Source organism: Dipodomys spectabilis, unplaced genomic scaffold, assembly GCF_019054845.1.
Source record: "Dipodomys spectabilis isolate Male_0828 unplaced genomic scaffold, ASM1905484v1 ptg000038l, whole genome shotgun sequence".
Classification (NCBI taxonomy): Eukaryota; Metazoa; Chordata; class Mammalia; order Rodentia; family Heteromyidae; genus Dipodomys; species Dipodomys spectabilis.
The window spans coordinates 3,888,455-3,908,717 of NW_024870715.1; the positions used below are offsets into that span (position 1 = coordinate 3,888,455).

Genomic DNA, 20,263 nt, shown 5'->3' on the forward strand with positions numbered 1-20,263 from the left:
GCCTAGGCTGCTGGTCCCTGCCTAAAGTCAGTAAATGCTTGCGGGCTCCAACAGCCAGCAGAGGAAAGAGCCCCACCTGCATACCCCAGGTTAGGATATTGAGCTCTTAGGCTGCTGGTCCCTGGCTGAAGTCTAGAACTGGACTGTGTGTGGGCTCCCACAGCCTGTGAAACAAGCCCCACATGTGTGTTCCAGGTGGGGGATAAAGCGGCCTAGGCTGCTGGTCCCTGGCTCAAGTTGGGAACTGCCCATGGGCTCCAGCAAGTGGTGGAACAAGCCCCACCTGCGGTGCTCTAGGAAGGAGCCTGAGCAGCTTAAGTCACCCATCCCTGACTGCAACCAGGAACTGCACACATGCCTCAGCAGCAGGTGGAGTGTGTCTACCCACCAGAAGCTATCAAGAGTGTGCACTAGAGAGGAGCCCCAGCTGCAAACTAAAATCAGGAACTGTGTGCACACACCAGCAGACAGTAGAGTGTGTCACAGCCCTGTGTCCTGGGTGGAAGCTCAGGATGCCTAGGTCACCAACCCCGGAATGAACTCCAGATTTGTATTATGCCCCAGCAGCCCATGGAGCATCCCCCACCCACAGGAGTCTGCCAAGAGAGCACCTTAGGTGGGAACTACAGCGGGCCAATTGAATCTGGGAATTGTGTGGGTGCCTCGCAGCTGGGGAGTGGACCCCACCCATGGGGATCTGCCAAGAGTGCACCCTAAGTGGGAATTCCTGCCACCTGAGCCACTGGTCCCTGACTGAAGCTGGGAATCAGGTTAGGGCTACACAACCAATGGAGCTTTCCTGCCCACCAGGATCTACCAAGAGTATGCTCTAGGTGGTAGCCCCAACTGCCTGGGCCATTAGCCTGTCGGAAGCAGGGAATCACATGCAAGCCCCGGAAGCCTGTGGAGTGTCCCCCACCTGCAGGGAATTGCAAAGATAGTGTGCCGTAGGTGGAAACCCAAGCCACCAGGGTCACTGGCCTCTGAATGGGGCCCAGAATTGCATGCAGGAGCCAGCAACTGGAGTAGTGTCCCCAGCCTGATGGGAACTGACAAGCAAGTGCGCCCCAACCAGAATCCCAAGATGCATAGGCCTGGATCCTGACTGGTACCTCCAAACTTGGATGTGCTCCCCGCCACTATAAGAGTACCCACCAATCCCGGGAGCTGCCAAGAGTACGCACAGGGGCTCTAAGGTTAAGCGACCCACTGGAAACCAGCCCAGGCCAAGCAAAGGTTCTCATCTTTTGGACACCAACAGGCAGAGATTGGGCCACAGACCTCACAAATCCTGAACCCAAATGCATAAATCACAATGAAAGATTACAAGATTCATGAGCATTCAAGACAACAAACTAAACCCAAAAGCCAGCAGCAACCCAAGAAAGGACTCCATTGAGAGCAAAGAAGAAATGAAGGACAAAAGATTAAAGAGATGATGGCAGAATTAGCCAAAGAAATATTAACTGAGATACAACAGCACTTCAAGAACACAAAGAAAAAATATCAAAGGAACTCCAAGAACTAAAAAAAAAAAAAGAGATCAGTCAAAAATAGATGCAGTATATGCCTCATTAAAAGGTGAAATTAACACTTTGAGACCCAATATAAAAATCATAAATGCATCAATTTCCATAATGCAACCCACAATAGAAGCCATAGGTAACAGAATGTATAAGATGGAAAATAGAATATCAGGAGTTGGAGATAAAACAGAGAAGCTAGAAAAGAAAGTATTTGATATGGGGGGGGGGGGAACCATTGCAATAATGAGATGTACAAGTCCTTATGTCGAAAGCGAACTTTACAATTTTTGTGGGGGGGAGGAGGATTGGGTGGAGGGTGGGAGGAGGATGGGAAAGGATGGGAAGGGGAAACAAAGGAGGAGGCTACAATACTTGATAAGAAATGTACTCATTATCTTGCCCATGTAATTGTAACCCCTCTGTACAGTACTTTCACAATAAAAAAAGAACTTACCAAAGGGAAGTACAAAAACTGGTAGGCAATGCCAAGAAATTTAATCTTCATATAATTGGGATTGGTGAAGAATACAGGGACGTATCAATTATTCAATAAGATTTTTACAGAAAATGTCCCCAATCTCAAAAGAAAATACCTCACTCACATAACAGAAGCATACAGAAGACCTAGTAGACAGGATCCTAGAGAAACAGTTCTAGACACATCAGAGTAAAGACTCTAGACCTGAATTGCCAAGAGCTGATTTTAAATGCTGTAAAATCAAAGAAGGAGCTATACTTTTCATTGGGAAGAAAATCAGAATCTCTGCAGACTTCTCCACACAAACCCTCAAAGCAAGGAGAGCCTGGAAAAGTACCATCCAAGCCCTGAAAATCAACAACTGCTTACCCAGACATATATTCTGAGAAGCTAGCATTCACATTTGACAAAGTAACTAAAACTTTTAATTTAAAAAAATGAATTCATGAAGAAGAAGCAGGAATGACATCAGATAGAAAGCAGCAGATCAATTTAGTAAGCACAGGAAAAGGAAAGAAGCAAAATGAAGGCAAACAAGAATATGGTAGGAAACACAACATATCTCTCTATAATAACCATAGACATTAATGGACTCAATTCGTCAATCAAAAGAAAAAGACTGGATCAGAAAACAAGATCCATCCTGTTGTCTCCAAGAGACACATCTCACAGCCAAAGATAAAAGCAAACTCTGAGTGAAGGGATGGAAGAAGATCTTCCATGCAAATACTCCCAGCAAGAAGGCAGGAGTTGCCATCCTGATATCTGAAAATAAAAACTTTTCATTAAAATCAATACAAAAAGACAAAGAAGATCACTATATATTAATACAGAGAACAATCCAAGAAGAAGATATCACCATCATCAACTTAGGCTCACCAAGCATTGGAGCACCCAAGTACATTAACCAAATACTCTGACTTTCAGGAAAAAATAAACCCAAATACAGTAATATTAGGAGACTTTAATACTATACTCTCACCAAAGGACAGTTCTATCAACTAGAGAATTAGCTAAGAAGCCTCTTAACTAAATGACCCCATATCCCAAATGGACATTAAAGACATCTACAGAGCTTTTTACCCAACCACAACCCAACACATTCTTCTCAGCAGCCCATGGAATTTTCTCCAAAATAGATCATATCGTAGTTTACACAAAGAATTTTAAATAATGTAAAAGGATTGACATAATCCTTTGTATTCTATCCAACCATAGTGGAATCAAACTAGGTCTCAACAACAAAGCATACCTCAGAAATTACTCATGGAAGCTGAACACCACACTAGCGAATAATACCTGAGTCACAGAACACATTAAAGAAGAAATTAATAAGTTCCTATAATTCAATGAAAATGAAAACACATCACAATGGAACTTCTGGGACACAGCAAAGCAGACCTAAATTCATTGCTGTGAATACACCCATCAAGCAAATAGAAGCAGCTCAGGTAAATAATCTCATGAAGCAACTGAAACTGTTAGAAAAGCAAGAAAAAAATGAACCTAAAGTTACTGAATGGAACAAGATAAGCAAGATAAGGGCAGAAATTAATGAGATACAGAAGAAAAAGAAAACCTACCAGAAATGAACACATTTCTAGAGAGATACAAATTGCCCAAACTGAACCAAGAAGTTATAAATCAACTAATTTTCCAATAACTTACAATGAGATAGAGGAAGCAATCAGAAATCTTCAATAAAGAAAAGCCCAGGCCCACAGGGATTCACCATGGGAGTCTATAACAGTTTTAAAGAGGAACTAATACCCATACTCCTCCAGCTCTTCTGAGAAATAAAAACTGAGGGAGAAATCCCAAACACATTCTATGAAGCCAATATCACACTCATCCCCAAACCAGGCAAAGACTCAACAAAAAAGAGAACTACAAACCAATGTCTTTGATGAACACAGATTCAAAGCTTTTCAATAAAATTTTAGCCAACAGAATCCAGAAACATATTAAAAAATATAATGTGACCAAGTAGGCTTCATCCCACAGATGCAAGTCTGGTTTAACATGTGTAAATCAATAAACGTAACTCACCACACCAACAGAGCCAAGATCAAGAAGCACATGATTATCTCTATTGATGGAGAAAAGACTTTTGACAAAAATACAACACCCATTCATGTTAAAAGCTCTGGAGAAAATAGAAACAGCAGGAACATTTTTTCAAACAATAAAAGCCATGTATGACAAAACAACAGCCAATATCATGCTAAATGGGGAAAAACTAAAACCAATTCCCCTAAAATCAGGAACAATGCAAGGATGCCCACTCTCTGCACTCCTCTTCAATACAGTTCTAGAATCCTTAGCCAAAGCAATAAGGGAGGAAAACAACATTAAATGAATCCACATAGGGAAGAAAGAAATTAAACTATTCCTATTTGCAGATAACATGATCTTATGCTTAAATGACCCCCAAAACTCCACTCCCAAGCTTCTAGAACTAATAAAGCACTTTCACAAAGTAGCAGGGTACATAATTAATCCACAAAAATCAGTTCCCTTTCTATACACCAACAATGTACAAGCAGAAAGGGTAATCAGGAAAACAACCCATTTGCAATAACTTTAAAAAAATCTGGGAATTAACCTAACCAAGGATGTAAAGGACGTGTTTAGTAAAAACTATAAAAGCCTAAAAAAGAAACCAAAGAGGTCACCAGGAAATCAAAAGACTTTCCATGTTCTTGGATAGGCAGAATCAATATTGTGAAAATGGCCATACTGCCAAAAATGATATACAATTCCAGTGCAATTCCCATCAAAATTCCAATGACATTCTTTACTGAAATAGAGGAAACAATCCAAAAATTCATATGGAACAACAAAACACCTACAATAGTCTAAGCAATTCTAGGCAAAAGAAGCAGTGCAAGAGGTAGCACAATACCAGATTTTAAGTTCTACTACAGAGCCATAATAAGAAAAACAGCTTGGTATTGTCATAAAAATAGACTCAAAGACCAATGGAATAGATTGGAAGACCCAAAATAAAACCACATACTTACAGTCAGTTAATATTCAACAAAGGAGCCAAAGACATACAATGGAATAAACATAGCCTCCTCAATTGCTAGTGTTGAGAAAATGGACAGCCACATACAGAAAACTAAAAGTGGATCCCAGTCTGTCACCATGCACTAATATCAACTCAAAATGGATTAAAGACCTCAACATCAAAACTGAAACTGAAACACCTACAGGACAGAGTAGGAGAGACACTAGCACTTATAGGGACAGGCAGGAACTTCCTAAAGAGAGTCCTAGGGTCACAACAAATTGTAGAGAGACTTGACAAATGGGACTACCTTAAAATAAAGTTTCTGCACATCTAAAGACATAGCTGCCAAACTAGAAAGATAGTCAACCAATTGAGAAAAGATATTTACCAGCAATATTATATCCATTATACACAAGGAGCTCAAGGAATGAATCCCTCCCAAATCTAACATGCCAATCATTAAATGGGAAAGGGAGCTAAAGGGAGACTTCTCAGAAGAAGAGATAAAAATGGCAAACAAACACAGGTGGAAATGTTCATTATCTTTGGACGTAAAGGACATGCAAATAAAAACAACCCTGAGATACCACCTTACCCCAGGCAGAATGGCCCACATCCTAAATTCAGCCAACAACAAATGCTGATGGGGATGCAGAGAAAGAGGAACCCTACTGCATTGCTAGTCGGAATGTGCACTAATCCAACCACTTTGGAAAGCAGTCTGGAGGGTCCTCAGAAAACTAAACGTAGACCTTCCCTATGACCCAGCCATACCACTCCTAGGCATTTACCCTGAGCAACAGGAACCAGGGTACAAGGACACATGCACTTTCCATGTTCATTTCTGCACTGTTCACAATAGCCAGAATAAGGAAACAATCCAGAAGCTCCACTACAGATAAATGGGTCCATAAATCATGGTACCTATATACAATGGAATATTACACAGCCATTAGAAAGGACAAAATAATGGCATTTGCAGGGAAATACATGGAACTAGAACAAATCATGTTGAGCAAAATAAGCCCAAATCAGAAAAACAAATGGCACATGGTCTCCCTGATATGTGGATGTTAAATTCAAATTGCAATGAAATAAAACAAAGTAAAGAAGACTCAAGAAACAGAGGACCTCTTCTTAATTTGTCATATTATTTTCAGATGACCCTATGTTCTTTATCCCCCATGTGGTACATACTTGTGCACATATGATGGAAAATAGAAGTGGGCACAGAATCAGAGGGAACAGGTGAAAAAATATAGCAAGTTGATGAAAGTGAACTAAGCAATTCAAGGGCAATGATGGGAGGGAGAGATTGAGAGAGAAAGAGGGAACACCTTACACTAAGCAAAAGGAAAGAAATGTACAAATCATCCTATTTGGAAGAAATAGTTGTATTGTCAAAGTTTGTAGAGTTCATAAGCTTTATAGCTGATGATATTGACAATGTACCTTGTGAAGGTTAAAATGTGTCTGTGACGTTAGCTTCATCTCACTATCCCACAATATTGTGAAGTTTATCTAATCACTTAATCTCTACAGAGAAATTAAAATAAAATAAAAATGAAGTGTAGCAACATGCAGGAACATAGCTATCCAAGCAATTTTAAATATTAATAATAAAACATCATTGCCACTGGCTCTGCTAAAAAATATGTAGTATCCTTATGAAAGGAAATTTAGAGACAAGCATGCAACCTGAGGGACTACCACGTGACTATGAAGACAGATTTCAGTGATGCACCTGCTAGTGACAGGATGTGAAATATTGTCACCCAGTGACCAACCAGCAGTGCAGTCTGAATCAAGGAAGTTCTCTCTCTCATGGCCCTAATGTGTCAGCACCTGTTCTTGAACTTCTGACTTGAAGAGCTATGGGTCAGATGTCTATTCTCATTGATAAAGCTACCCAGCATGCAATGCTTTGTAACTGCAACCATAGCAAAACAATATTGATATTTAAGACCTTAAGAGAGTGATTTTTTTTTGTTTTGTTTTAGTCAGTTGTAGGGCCTGAACTCTGGGCCTGGGCACTATCCCTCAGCTCTTCAACTCAAGGCTAGCACTCTACTACTTGAACCACAGCACCATTTCCACTTTTTTTTTTTTTTTTTTGCCTGCTTATGTGGTACTGAGGAATTGAATCCAGGGTCTCACGCATGCAAGGCAAGCACTCTACCACTGAGCCGCCTTACCACCTCCTACAATTATATTTTTTAGAGTGATATTTTTTCAATTTTTAACTTCATGTGTTTGCTAACAGTGCTTATGTTCTTCAGTGGGCATGAGATCTCACCTGTTTGACAAGAGAATGAGAGAAACATGGGATTGAAAAACTATTACTTCATGGTCAGTTTTCTTGAAAAAAAAGTTGATATAGGAGAGTAAGGCTAAAATAAAAGTAATTTTGGCATTGCTTCTTTTGGAAGACTGTTCTAAAGATCTCTAAAGGTACAAGGAAGTATCAACAATATATGATATGGAAAGAAATACATTTGGATACATATAGCTTAACTTACTAATTGCAGCAGATATGGACTTTTTTCTCCATATAATTGGGAACCTTGTCTTCCATATTTATGACATTGACCTGCCTACTTCTTAAACTTGCAATATCTTAGACAATTGCTTCACTTTTCTTTCCCATTCTGAATTTCTGAATGTTTTACAGTTGTCTTGCAAACATATGTCATTTAAATACTGGAACAATGGTTTAAGATCACAAGAAATTCACATGACACTTAAGCATCAAAATTATTTATTTTACCTACATATAACTATTTGAATTTATATATATTTATGAAACACAGAAAATATTTTTACTTTATTTTTATTTCTGAACATTACCTGATGTGGAATATAATTGTTTCCAATCATGAAAAAAATTCATATTTACTTATTAATGTGAAAAATATTTTTATATCTTTGATGTCCAACCACACATATTTCTACTAATTGTGATTTTCCTTTGATGGATGACTACTAAATGGAGTTAACTATGTGTCAGGATTCAGAACAGCCTATATTTTGGCATGATCAATCAGTATGTGGTGTTATGATTGTTTCATTGATGAGCATGAGATCCACATAGAGGTGGGACAAAATAGATGCAGAGAATATTCTAGGATAGGAAATATGTTCCTTGTCTGTTTTCACCAAGATGGCAAATGAATGTGCTGTTCATGGGGAAGCTAATTTAAGCTACTATATTTAGAAGATATAAAGTCACTACAGTAGAATTTACAACTAAGAAAATTGTGCATTACCATGTCCTTAGGAGCTCATTTGAAACTTTGTATAAAGCTGTTTCAACTATTTTGTGGTTTGAATTAGCTTATTGCCAATAAGCAAGTATGCATGGATTTTTATCGTTTTCAGATAATGAAAGAGGCTTAACTGATACTCTCCTATATGTTACAGTTTTCATTAAGCTGGTAGTCACTTCTTTTTTTGTCAGTTATGAGGCTTGCCTCAGGACCTAGGCACTGTTCAGAGCTTTTTCCACTCAGGATTAGCAGTCTACCACTTTGTGCCACAGTGCTATTTCTAGTTTTCTGGTGGTTAGTTGGAGATGATTCTCACTCAGGACTTTCCTACTTGGACTGACTTTGAACCACAACCTTCAGATCTTAGCCTCCTGAGTAGCTGGGATTATAGGTGTGAGCCATTAGTACATAAGACAGAAGAACATCTCTGGGATGATAGAGCTAAAAAACAGTGTAAGCGATGAGAGTGAAGGTGGGAGCAAGAGAGAGCCACTTCCTTGTGCTGGGAAGGTGGCTCAGTGGTAGAGCACTTGCCTTATATGTATGAGGCCCTGGGTTCGATTCCTCAGCACCACGTAAGCAGAAAAAAAAGCCAGAAATGGTGTTCTGGCTCAAGTGGTAGAGCGCTAGCCTTGAGCTGAAGAGCTGAGGGACATCGCGCAGGCCCAGAGTTCAGGCCCCACGACCGGACCCCCCCCCAAAAAAAGAGAGCCATTTCCCAATTAAATGAGGATTTAAAAAAGTAGTCATTTTTGATAAGACTAGTTAAATTGTTACCAGTTATGTGAAAACAATTTTTGATAAAGATTTGGATTCTTTTTTATGAGAAACAAGTGTATATTATTATACTACTTGCAACATAATTTGAAACATTTGTGTAACACTTGATGTTTCAATACTTAATTATTATGTGGAAATTTTATTTTTATTTCAGAGGATTAGTTTTCCCCATTTAATTCTTTTGTTTAAAGAACTGCCTTAAATGTAACCTTAATTCAAAATTTGAGATTAGAGATGTGTTAGACAGGATTAACCCAAGAAATAGAACCTGTGTGTGTGTGTGTGTGTGTGTGTGTGTGTGTGTGAGAGAGAGAGAGAGAGAGAGAGAGTACAGAGAAGGAAGGGAGAAAGAATGAGGAGGAAGAAAGAAGGATGGGGAGGAGTAGAACAAGGAGGAAGGAGAGAAGGAGGTTGAGGAAGAAATAATATAGGAAAGCAAGACAAGGAAGAAAAAGAAGGGGTATGGGAAAAAGAGGGGGAGGGGAATTGTTATGAGGAATTGGCTCATGTTATTATGATGGCTGAAATATCTTCTGAGATATGCAGGCAGTTAGCTGGACACCCAAGAAGGCTGAGGATACTAGTTACAGTCCCTATTTAAGAACTAAGAACCAAGAGAACTATACTGGAAGATCCAGTATGGGTCCAAAGCTGAATACAAGAGAAGACCAATGTTCGAGCTCAAAGACAAACAAAATTATCTCTTTCTCTACTATTTAGTTCTACAGAAACCTTCTGTGGAAATGACCACCCTCACTGGAAAAGTCAGCATGCTTTACTCTGTTTACTAATTCAAACACTAATCTAATTCAGAAACTTCCTCCAAAACTAATGCTTAGCCAAATATCTGCACATGTCTTGGTTTAGATATATTGACATAAATTTAAGTACAAAACGCACTAGAGATTTGACTTATAGCACAATTTCAACACAGGCCAGGTCAAATATATTTTTTGAGTTTAAGACATTTTTAAAATCTGTAAATTTCCTTATAACTATAATCTTTTGGTCACTGTTAGGCAGTGGTAAAAATACTGCACAGTAGGATTTTCAAATGAAACTGCCAAGAAAACTTTTGATACTTACCTTTTTGTGACAATTTTGTTCCATGTGTCATTTTATAGGTTAGTTACCTAATTAACTTCTACTTAGAACCTGTGTTTTTACTTTTGGATTGATATTTATGTGAGAAGGCAGATACTTTTATTAGTTAGTCTCAGCTTTGCATGTATATGAAAACTGCTTGAAAGTGTCTACATGATGCATTTTTGGACTGTATCAAAAAGATGCTGATGTGCAGACCCTGGGCAATAGTTTTGGCCAGAAAATAGAACTGCTACATGATCCAAAGATCTTACTACAGAGTACATAAGCAAATGAATGGATTCAGTGTGGTGAAGAACTATCGTAAGTTTTGTGGTAGTCCCTTTTTTTTTTTACAGTTTTGGTGTAAGTCACTGCAGACGAGACATTTAAAATGAATCTGAAATGGAATAAGATCAGCTGAAAATGCAAAATGATTCATTTTAGAAGAGCATCATAGGAAGATGAAAAAAATTAAAAGAGTATCATGTGTAGCCAACTTGAAATAATGGCTCCACAAGCCAAGGCATGCAAACCATTTACAAGCAGGAAGAATCAGAGAAGGATTCAGCCATCAAATCCAGTTCTACAATCATAGTTTTCTCAAATTATTTTTCTTAAAATGAAAAATGTGTTTGTTTTTTGGTGGGGTTAATTTTTACCCTGCTACTTTGCCAAAGTTTTGAATCAGCTTGAGTAATTTGGGAGTGGAGTCTATGGGATTCTTTAAATACAAGATCATGTGGTCTGCAAAGAGGGAGAGTTTTATTTCTTCTTTCCCTATTTGGATTCCCTTTATGTCTGCATCTTGTCTTATTGCTATAGCTAGGCATTCTAATACTAGATTGAAGAGAAGCGGAGAGAGTGGACATCCTTGTCTTGTTCCTGAATTAAGAGGAAATGGCTTTAGTTTTTCACCATTAAGTATAATGCTGGCTGTAGGTTTGTCATATACAGCCTTTATTGTATTGAGGAATGTTCCATGGATTGCTAGTTTTTCCAAAACCTTCATCATAAAGGGGTGTTGGATCTTGTCGAATGCTTTTTCTGCATCTATTGAGATAACCATGTGGTTCTTATTCTTGCTCCTGTTGATGTGATGAATAATATTAATTGATTTGCGTATATTGAACCAGCTTTGCATCCCTGAAATGAATCCTGTTTGATCATGGTGTATAATTTTTTGGATGAATTGTTGAAGTCGGTTGGCCAATATTTTGTTGAGAAGTTTTGCATCAATGTTCATCAAAGAAATGGGTCTATAGTTCTCTTTCTTTGATGAGTCCCTGCCTGGTTTTGGGATGAGGGTTATGATGGCTTCATAGAATGTGTTCGGTAGTGAACTTTCTCTTTCAATTTCATTGAAGAGTTGGACCAGTATTGGTGTGAGCTCTGCTTTGAAGGCCTTGTAGAATTCCGCTGTAAAACCATCTGGTCCTGGACTTTTCTTAGCTGGAAGGTCTCTTATTGCTGTTTCTATTTCAACGCTTGATGTGGGCCTGTTAAGCTGGTTTAACTCATCTTGGTTTAGTTTGGGCATGTCAATATTTGCTAGGAAAAGATCCATTTCTGTGAAGTTCTCAAACTTATGCCTTTCTGTATGCCAACAATGAGAAAAGTGTGGCTGAAATTAGGAAAGCAACTCAATTTGTAATAGCCCCACAAAAAATAAAATACCAAGGAATTAACTTAACCAAAGAAGTGAAGGACCTCTATGATGAAAACTTCAAAATCTTGAAAAAGGAAATCAACACAGAACTTAAAAAATGGCAAAACTTCCCATGCTCCTGGATTGGAAAGATTAACATCGTGAAAATGGCAATACTTCCCAAGGCTATCTACAAATTCAACGCAATACCTATCAAAATTCCACCCTCATTCTTCAAGGAAATAGAAGAGGCAATCCAAAAATTCATATGGAACAATAAAAGACCCCGAATAGCAAAAATGCTCCTCAACAGAAAGAACACTGCTGGAGGAATATCAATACCAAATTTCAAACTCTACTATAAAGCCATAGTAATCAAAACAGCTTGGTATTGGCATAAGAACAGAGCTCAGGACCAATGGAATAGAATTGAAAACCCAGAAATGAACCTACAGACCTATAGCCATCTAATCTTCGATAAGGGAGCTAAAACAATAGAATGGAAGAAAGACAGCCTCTTCAGTAAATGGTGCTGGCAAAATTGGTTAACTACATGTAGGAAACTGAAGCTAGATCCTTATATATCACCCTGCACCAGAATCAACTCCAAATGGATCAAAGACCTTGAACTCAAAGCAGACACTCTGAAAACATTACAGGATGGAATAGGAGAAACCCTAGGTCTCCTTGGCTCAGGCCGAAATTTTCTGAATAGAGACCCGGAAACACAACAAATCAAAGAAAGGTTGGACAAATGGGATTGCATAAAGTTGCAGAGCTTCTGCATGGCAAAGGACATAGCTAGCAAGATCAATAGAAAGCCCACGGATCGGGAGAAGATCTTTACTAGCCATACAACAGACAAGGGTCTCATATCTAAAATATACTTGGAACTCAAAAAATTAAATCCCCCAACAACAAATCCTCAAAGAAACAACTGCCCAATAAACAAGCGGGCGAAAGACTTAAAGAGAAACTTCTCTGAAGAAGAAAGAAGGATGGCCAATAGACACATGAAGAAATGCTCAACCTCCCTAGCCATAAAAGAAATGCAAATCAAAACAACATTGAGATACCACCTCACTCCATTTAGAATGGCAAAAATCAAGAACTCTAACAACAACAGATGCTGGAGGGGATGTGGGCAGAAGGGAACCTTACTTCATTGTTGGTGGGAATGTAAACTTGTTCAACCACTTTGGAAAGCAGTATTGAGGTTCCTCAAAAGACTCCACATAGAACTCCCCTATGACCCAGCAATCCCACTTTTGGGCATTTACCCAAATGTTTACAAACAGGACCACACTAACGCTACCAGCACAACTATGTTTATTGCAGCATTATTTACCATAGCTAAGATATGAAACCAACCCATATGCCCCTCACTAGATGAATGGATCAAGAAAATGTGGTATATATATATACAATGCAATTCTATGCCTCCATCAGAAAGAATGACATTGCCCCATTTGTTAGGAAATGGAAAGACTTGGAAAAAATTATATTAAGCGAAGTAAGCCAGGCCCAAAGAAACATAGGCCCCATGGTTTCCCTTATTTGCAATATCTAGTATATGTATGAGTCAAGCTGAAAAGGTCAGATAATGTGATGTTAGGAAAATGAACCCTTAGATATGTATTTTATTGGTTTTTTCTTTCATGCATGTGTTTCTAACGCATTTATAAGATTATTTCTTTGTTGCTTTGTATGTCCCTCCCCCACAGTATAACCCCTGCTTTCACTATATTTGATGTCAGTATAACTTGTGGAGGAGATGGGGAAAAACAAGTCGTTTAAGGATACAGGTGGACCTGTTGCAACAATGAGAAGTACAAGTTGTCATGTCCATAAAGAGCTTTACAATGTCAGTGGGGGGGGGGGAAGTATTGGGACTGGGGGGGTAGGGGGAAGGCTGGGAAGGGATGTGAAGGGTAAACAAAGGAGGAGCCTGCAATGCTTGGTAAGAAATGTATGCATTATCCTGCCCAAGTAATTGTAACCCCTCTGTACAGTATGTTCACAAATAAAATAAAATAAATTAAAAAAAATGTGTTTGTGTATTCTATAAGTATTTTCTTATTTTTCCAAGCAGAGTTAATGTTAGTCATTTAATATTCTTGATGATGTAGGGATTATTTAGATACCTGAAGTTTTATGGACCATATTTATGCTAGCTTTTTCTTAAATTTAAATTTTAGTATAAATTAATATACAGAGTGGTCACAGTTACATAAGTCAGGTAATGAGTACATTACTTTTGAACCATATTACCCTTCTGCAATTTTCTCTCTCTTATCCTCCCTATCCTTCCCCCTTCAAGTTGTAAAGTTCACTTCCAACATAGTGTCTAATAAGTATCATTGTTGAATTGGTTCATACTTTGTCCCAACATTTTTGTGATTTCTCTTCCCTTCCCCAAATCAGATAAATTTATATAAAAGACAAAATATAGAGAATTAAAAAACAGTGACAGTAGGGAACAAACCAAAGGAAAAATAAGCAAGAAAAAAAATAACTGCCAACAGTTCAATAAAAATGGAAAAACACTCTTGTTTGCATTTCTTGGCGTTCATTTTAATAAGCATCATTTTATATGGTCATATTCACAAAGCTATTGAGCCATGGTGATCCACGGCTAAGAATATCCCAGACATTTTAATTATTACAAATGAGGGAGACCATGTAATCTATGCTTCTTTGGGTCTTGTTTACTTTACTTACCATGATTTTTTTCCAAGTCATTCCTTTTCCTTGAAAATGGGGAAATTTCATTCTTTTTGATGGAAATATAGAGTTCTACTGTATATATACCATGTTTTCTTGATCCATTTACTAACGGAAGGGCATGTGGCGTGATTCCATATCTTGGCTATGGTAAACAATGCTGCAATGAACATAGCCGTGCTGGTAGATGTAGTGTAGTTTTTGTGGTTTGTGGTCAATTGGATAGATGTCCATAAGTGGGATTGCTGGGTCATAGGGCAGTTCTCTTTAAGTCTTTAGCCCATTAATATGGTTGTTGTTTCTTGGAGGATTTTTTTTTAGGGGTTAATTTTTTGAGGTCTAAGTAAAGTTCATTTCTAACATAGTATTTACTGAGTATGACTGTTGCTTTAGTTCACTCCCTGTCCCATCATTTCTGTAGATCCCTCTGCCTCCTCATCTTCATCTCCATCCTCCTCCTCACCATCACCTTCTTCCTCCTCCTCCTCTTCCTCCCCACCTTCTTCTTCTTCATCTACCTCATTGTCAACCTCCTGCTCCCCATTTTCCTCATTAGCATTCCCGTTGGCAGGGGCGTCTCTTCCATTCTCTGCCTCCTCCACAACTTCCTTCTTCTCCTTCAAGTCCTTGGTGGTGATCTCGGAGCTGGTATCCACAGCCGCGTCTGACATGGTGGGGCACGCCGGTAATCCGGAGCAGCGAGGAGAAAAAAAGAAAGCTGGAGTTCGGAGACTCGGAGGAGGAGCGCTGCCGAGGAGGCTGCAGTGAGCTGGACCCAGGAACAATGCAAAGATGGCTTTCCAGAGCAGTCAGTTGTACATAGCCAATTCTAGGAGCATCGTTTGTTGAAGAGTCAGTCTCTCTTCTTTCTGATGTGATTGGCTCCCCTAACAAAGATCAGGTGGCCATAGGTCTGTGGGATCATGTCTGGGTCTTCAGTTCTATTCCATTGGTCTCCAGGCCTGTTCATGTGCCAGTTAATGTACCAGTTATGTGCCAAACTGTTTTTATAATTATGGCTTTAGAATAGAGTTTGAAGTTTGGTATTGATATTCCTCCAGCACTGTTATGTTAGCTCTCCATATCTCCTTCTTTTTGGTTTTTGTATTTTTTTTGGGGGGGGGGGGGTGGAGGGAATTGGAAATTTCTGACTGTGAACTAATGGTTTTTCTTGACAAATTACTTGTCAAGATTTGTCTGGTTTTAGAGCTAAAATGAAAGTTCATCCTGTAGAACTAATTTGTATTTGCTTATCTCAGACAACCTGGTTACATCACTAGTTTAGAAACACTTTATAGTTAAGAGTAACAACAACAAAGGTTAATTTTTTCTACTTTAGTACCTAAAAAATGTCAACTGAGGATTCATCAAACTTACTTGGTCAATACAATGTAAAATAAAGTGACATGTTACTTACTAGCAAAATCTTTAGGAAAGGATTACAGTTCCAATACCTTATTTACCCAATTATAGCAGACAACAAGGTTTCATATTGAGTGTGGTTAATTAAAGGAGGGTCCAGGTGGTAGAAAACCTAGAAGCAAGTAACAAGGGAACTAAAATGTCCCTGTAGTGTGGGTAACACATCTGCCTTAATGTTTTCCATCAGATTTGGTATTCATATGCTATTGTCAAAGATGCTAGCCTGTCTTGACAGCTCCAGGCAGTTACAAAGGTCACCAGGCAGATGCAATGAGATGAGAGAGATGAGAGCAACAGATCTCTTGCTGTGATCAGTGTTTCCATTCTACAGGCTTGGTTGCCTGTAAAGGAATTGTCCCCAAGTCTGGGTGTTGTGTCATACTATATGGCTTCAAGGATATGACTCTAAGAATCCAATAAACATTTTCTAGGCTCAGAGGTGGGCTGCAGGGACCTCTACATCTAGTAAAGCTGCTTACAAAGCTGTAGCTCAAGAAACCTTCTAAAATGTCGTCCACTACCTTCCTTCTGGTAGATAAATAAAGCAGGAAACAATTGGCTTGATGTTAGTAGCTCATGCCTATAATGTTAGGAGCTCAAAATCAGAAAAATAAATTCAAGAGACTCTTCTCTACAATAACTAGTTGGAAGTCAGAAATAGAACTGTAGGTAGGAGTACAATGATAGCATTGAACAAAAAATGTAAATAAAAGACAGAGCCTACTCCCCAAGTCCAAGCCCCAATACTGGTGCGCGCGCGCACACACACACACACACAAACACACACACACAATTATTGTGGCTATCAAACAAAAAGATATATATACATATATATAATCAAAACTTCTAACTTTTTTTTTTGTCGGTGGTGGAGTTTGAACTATGAGCCTGGGTGCTGTCCTTCAGCTCTTCACCTCAAGGCGAGTATTTTACCACTTGAGCCACAGCTCCACTTCTTGTTTTCTGAGTGATTTATTGGAGATAGGAGTCTCACATACTTTCCTATGGGCTGGCTTTGAACTGCGATCCTCAGTCTTTTTTTACAATATTCCTATGTATTGAGAAAGTTTCTCTTTTTTTTGTTTGTTTGTTTTGTCAGTAGTGAGGCTTGAATTCTGGGCCTGGGAACTGTCCCTCAGGACTAGCACTCTACCACTTGAGCTATAGTGCCACTTTCTCTTTTCTGGTGGTTTATTGGAGGTAGGAGTCTCATGGACTTTCCTGGAGTCTGGCTTTGAACCACAATCCTCAGATCCCAGCCTCCTGAGTAGCTAGGATTACAGGTGTGAGCCACCAGCACCCAGCTTAAAACTTCTAACTTTTAAGTTAATGTTTCCCAAAAGTTGGTGATCACCCGTGTATAATAATACCCAGATGATATAACATTAAGTTTTCAAGTAAGTATCCTATTTCAAATCAGAATATTCTTTAAATTCCTAATTTAAGTAAAATTCCATAGAGAAACATCTTTATCAGCCAACACATAAAATGAACACATAATTGTGATTTATTATTGCACATAAGCTGTATTTTTCTTCTCTCTGATTTATATTCTTGCTTCTTCCTTTACATCTATAAAAATGGTGAGAGAAAAAAAACCTGTGAATATAGATTATATAAATTTTCTTTGGTCAATGTTATGGCCTGCCCTTGATAAAAGGTGCATAATTGGATAGACTCTAAATACAGTGCCAGTCTGTAATCTCAATTCAGGTGGGTGTCAAGGGAGCTTTATCCAGATGGGTTCCTTGAATTCCAATAGGCAGATTGGCTCCTAGCCAGTGCAAACCTATGTAGTACTAGGCATTGTCACCAGCTGCAGAAATTGTCAACTGTCACACATTCCCAAGACCATTTCTCATCTCCACATTTGTTAACAAAACTATAAAAATAATTATATGTCTGTCCATTAAATAGATATGAAATTCAACAAACGACTACACTGCTGAAATGAAAATGCCTGTTCTACACAAATATTAAAATGAAAATGAAGAACATCTTAAAACTGTGTGATAAATTCATGTCAAAATATCTCACTGTTCTTTTTAACTTGATCTGTGTTATTGGCATAATTAACCCAGAATACAGCACACTGGAAGAAACAATTCCTAAATAAATGACTAAGTGTGAACAGTGGCACTTCTTTTTTTCCAGTTTTTTTATTGTAAAAATGCTGTACATGGGTTGCAGTTACATGAGCAAGGTAATGAGTACATTTCCTATTGAGCATTGTTGCTTCCTCCTTTGTTTTCCCCTACCATCCTTTCCTTCTCACCTCCACAACTACTCTCCCCACCCCCCAAAGTTGTAAAGTTCGTTTTCAACATAATATCAGTGGCACTTCTTAGAACAGCAGTAACAGAAGAATCAGATGATTCTTTTAATGTAGATATCTGAATAACTACCATAAGTAGATGAGGATGGATGGAAACAAAATACAAATCGATATAAATTGTATATTTGAGCCCAGAATTTTAAATGTAATGTTATGGCTTCGTGCTTAAAGCTATATAGTTTTCTTAGTTCTTCACTGTCATGAAAGAGATCTATAAAAAGCACATAATTTAATACTATTAGGTTTTATTGCGTATCAGACAATGACTTAGGAATTTTGTCACTCTAAGCTAGTCAAGAGATTCTATGGTTTTGTTCCCATTGTTAACATGAAGAAACAACTTCAAACTCCCTTTCGTTCTGTAAAGAGCTTCAAAAATTATAGAGATAAACTTGGCACTGGTGCCTTATGCCTGTAATCCTAGCTACTCAGGAAGCAGAGATTTGAAAATCATGGTTCAAAGCCAGTGTGGGCAAAATGTCATGCTCTTATCTCTAATTAACTACCAAAAATTAAGCTGTAGGAGCTGTGGCTCAAGTGATAGAACACTAGTTTTGAGAAAAATATCTGAGGCACAAACCCATGCCTTGAGCTGAAGCCCCAGGATCAACACAAAATACATAAATGTATACTTAAATAAGTAAACTGAAGTTCTAGGGATAATAAGAATGTGGCAAATTAAAAAGAAATTTGTTGTAACTATGCTTTATATTATTACAAAAGCATTTCTATATAGAAACTTTATAATTAGAGTCATAATTGAAAACAGTTTCTAAAAAACCATTTATTTTAAAGTCAATATTTACATAAAGATAATCTCTTCTTCATATCCAATTTTGGTGCACATATTAGCAAACTAACTGCTAGTTTGTTTGCATAATAATATTATTCACAGCTTCCAGACAAAAACAATGTGAAGCAAAGAAGTCATTTAAATTTAACTCTTTTTAGAACTGTGAGTAAGCCAAAGACTTCTCCAGATCTCAGTAAAATTATTGAGTAGTTGATTGCCTGAAGTGAACTGCTCCATGTTGGTTATAAATAAAATCATTGGATCAGTTATATACAAAGGAAAATCCTGCTTGTGAATGTTATATATTGTAATTTATAGTGGCCTGTGACAGTTACCCAGTAATCGTCTAAGCAATTATCATGGGATCTGAAGTATTTTCTTATTTTTAATTTTAGCTATATAAACAAATCCTATTTTGGGTGGGAGCAATGCCTCTAGCGGAAATACCTGCTCTATATACAGATGAATCAATGCCAGGAACTGATGAATTGGTAAAATGGAAGCCAACATTCCTTTGGATATTATTAGCTTTTCCATCTTGATGTTTTCCTATCTCCAGATTGTGGAAGACTTCCTAAGGTGGTTAGCAGGTTCACTGCTCAGCAGACTAGAGCATACTGAGTGGAGATGGGTATCCGAAGGATCACATTGAAGCTCTAGCTAGAAAAGACAGTCAAGTATTATATAAAAGTAATCTAGGTCCTACATTTGTAACAAAGTAACATTTTAGTTTTCATGTTTGTTATTGTTTATTTTTGGCATTATTAGGCCCCACTGAATTTAGGGCCTCATATTTGCTTGACTGAAGCAATAGTATTGAGCCATGGCTCTAACCCTACCTTTTGCTGATTATTTTGGAGATGGAGACTCAAAGATTATTTTTGCTTGGCCTCAAACCCTCATCTTCCCCTTAGTTTCTCAAGTAGATAGGATGCAAACATAATCTACTAATGCCCAGCTACAAACTGATTTTTAGTCTAGTCCTCTAAACTGTTAGTAACTAAATTCCTTTGTACAATGAAAGAACACAATGAGAAAACACACATAACTTAGCACTTTCATGAAGGTTGAAAAGGAATATGTAGATTTAAATGCCTAGTTTCATATACTTAATTTTTAAACACTTTCTATCATATTTTGGTTAAGTTTCCTAGTGGTGATATCACTAGCTAAATATCAACCAAGGGTAGGT

At 38.1% G+C, this 20,263-nt stretch overlaps 1 protein-coding gene across 1 annotated transcript; it reads right to left on the reverse strand.

The window, feature by feature from the left end:
• Positions 1 to 14,910: 14,910 nt before the first annotated feature.
• On the reverse strand, positions 14,911 to 15,260 carry LOC122106132 (prothymosin alpha-like). The gene has a single exon (XM_042677416.1). It carries the CDS (start codon positions 15,190 to 15,192, stop codon positions 14,911 to 14,913), a length of 282 nt encoding a protein of 93 aa, XP_042533350.1. The 5' UTR covers positions 15,193 to 15,260.
• Positions 15,261 to 20,263: the final 5,003 nt, after the last annotated feature.

Excerpts from the sequence above, each read along its gene's own strand:
- LOC122106132 (XM_042677416.1), bottom strand. The coding sequence starts at position 15,192 with ATGTCAGACGCGGCTGTGGATACCAGCTCCGAGATCACCACCAAGGAC.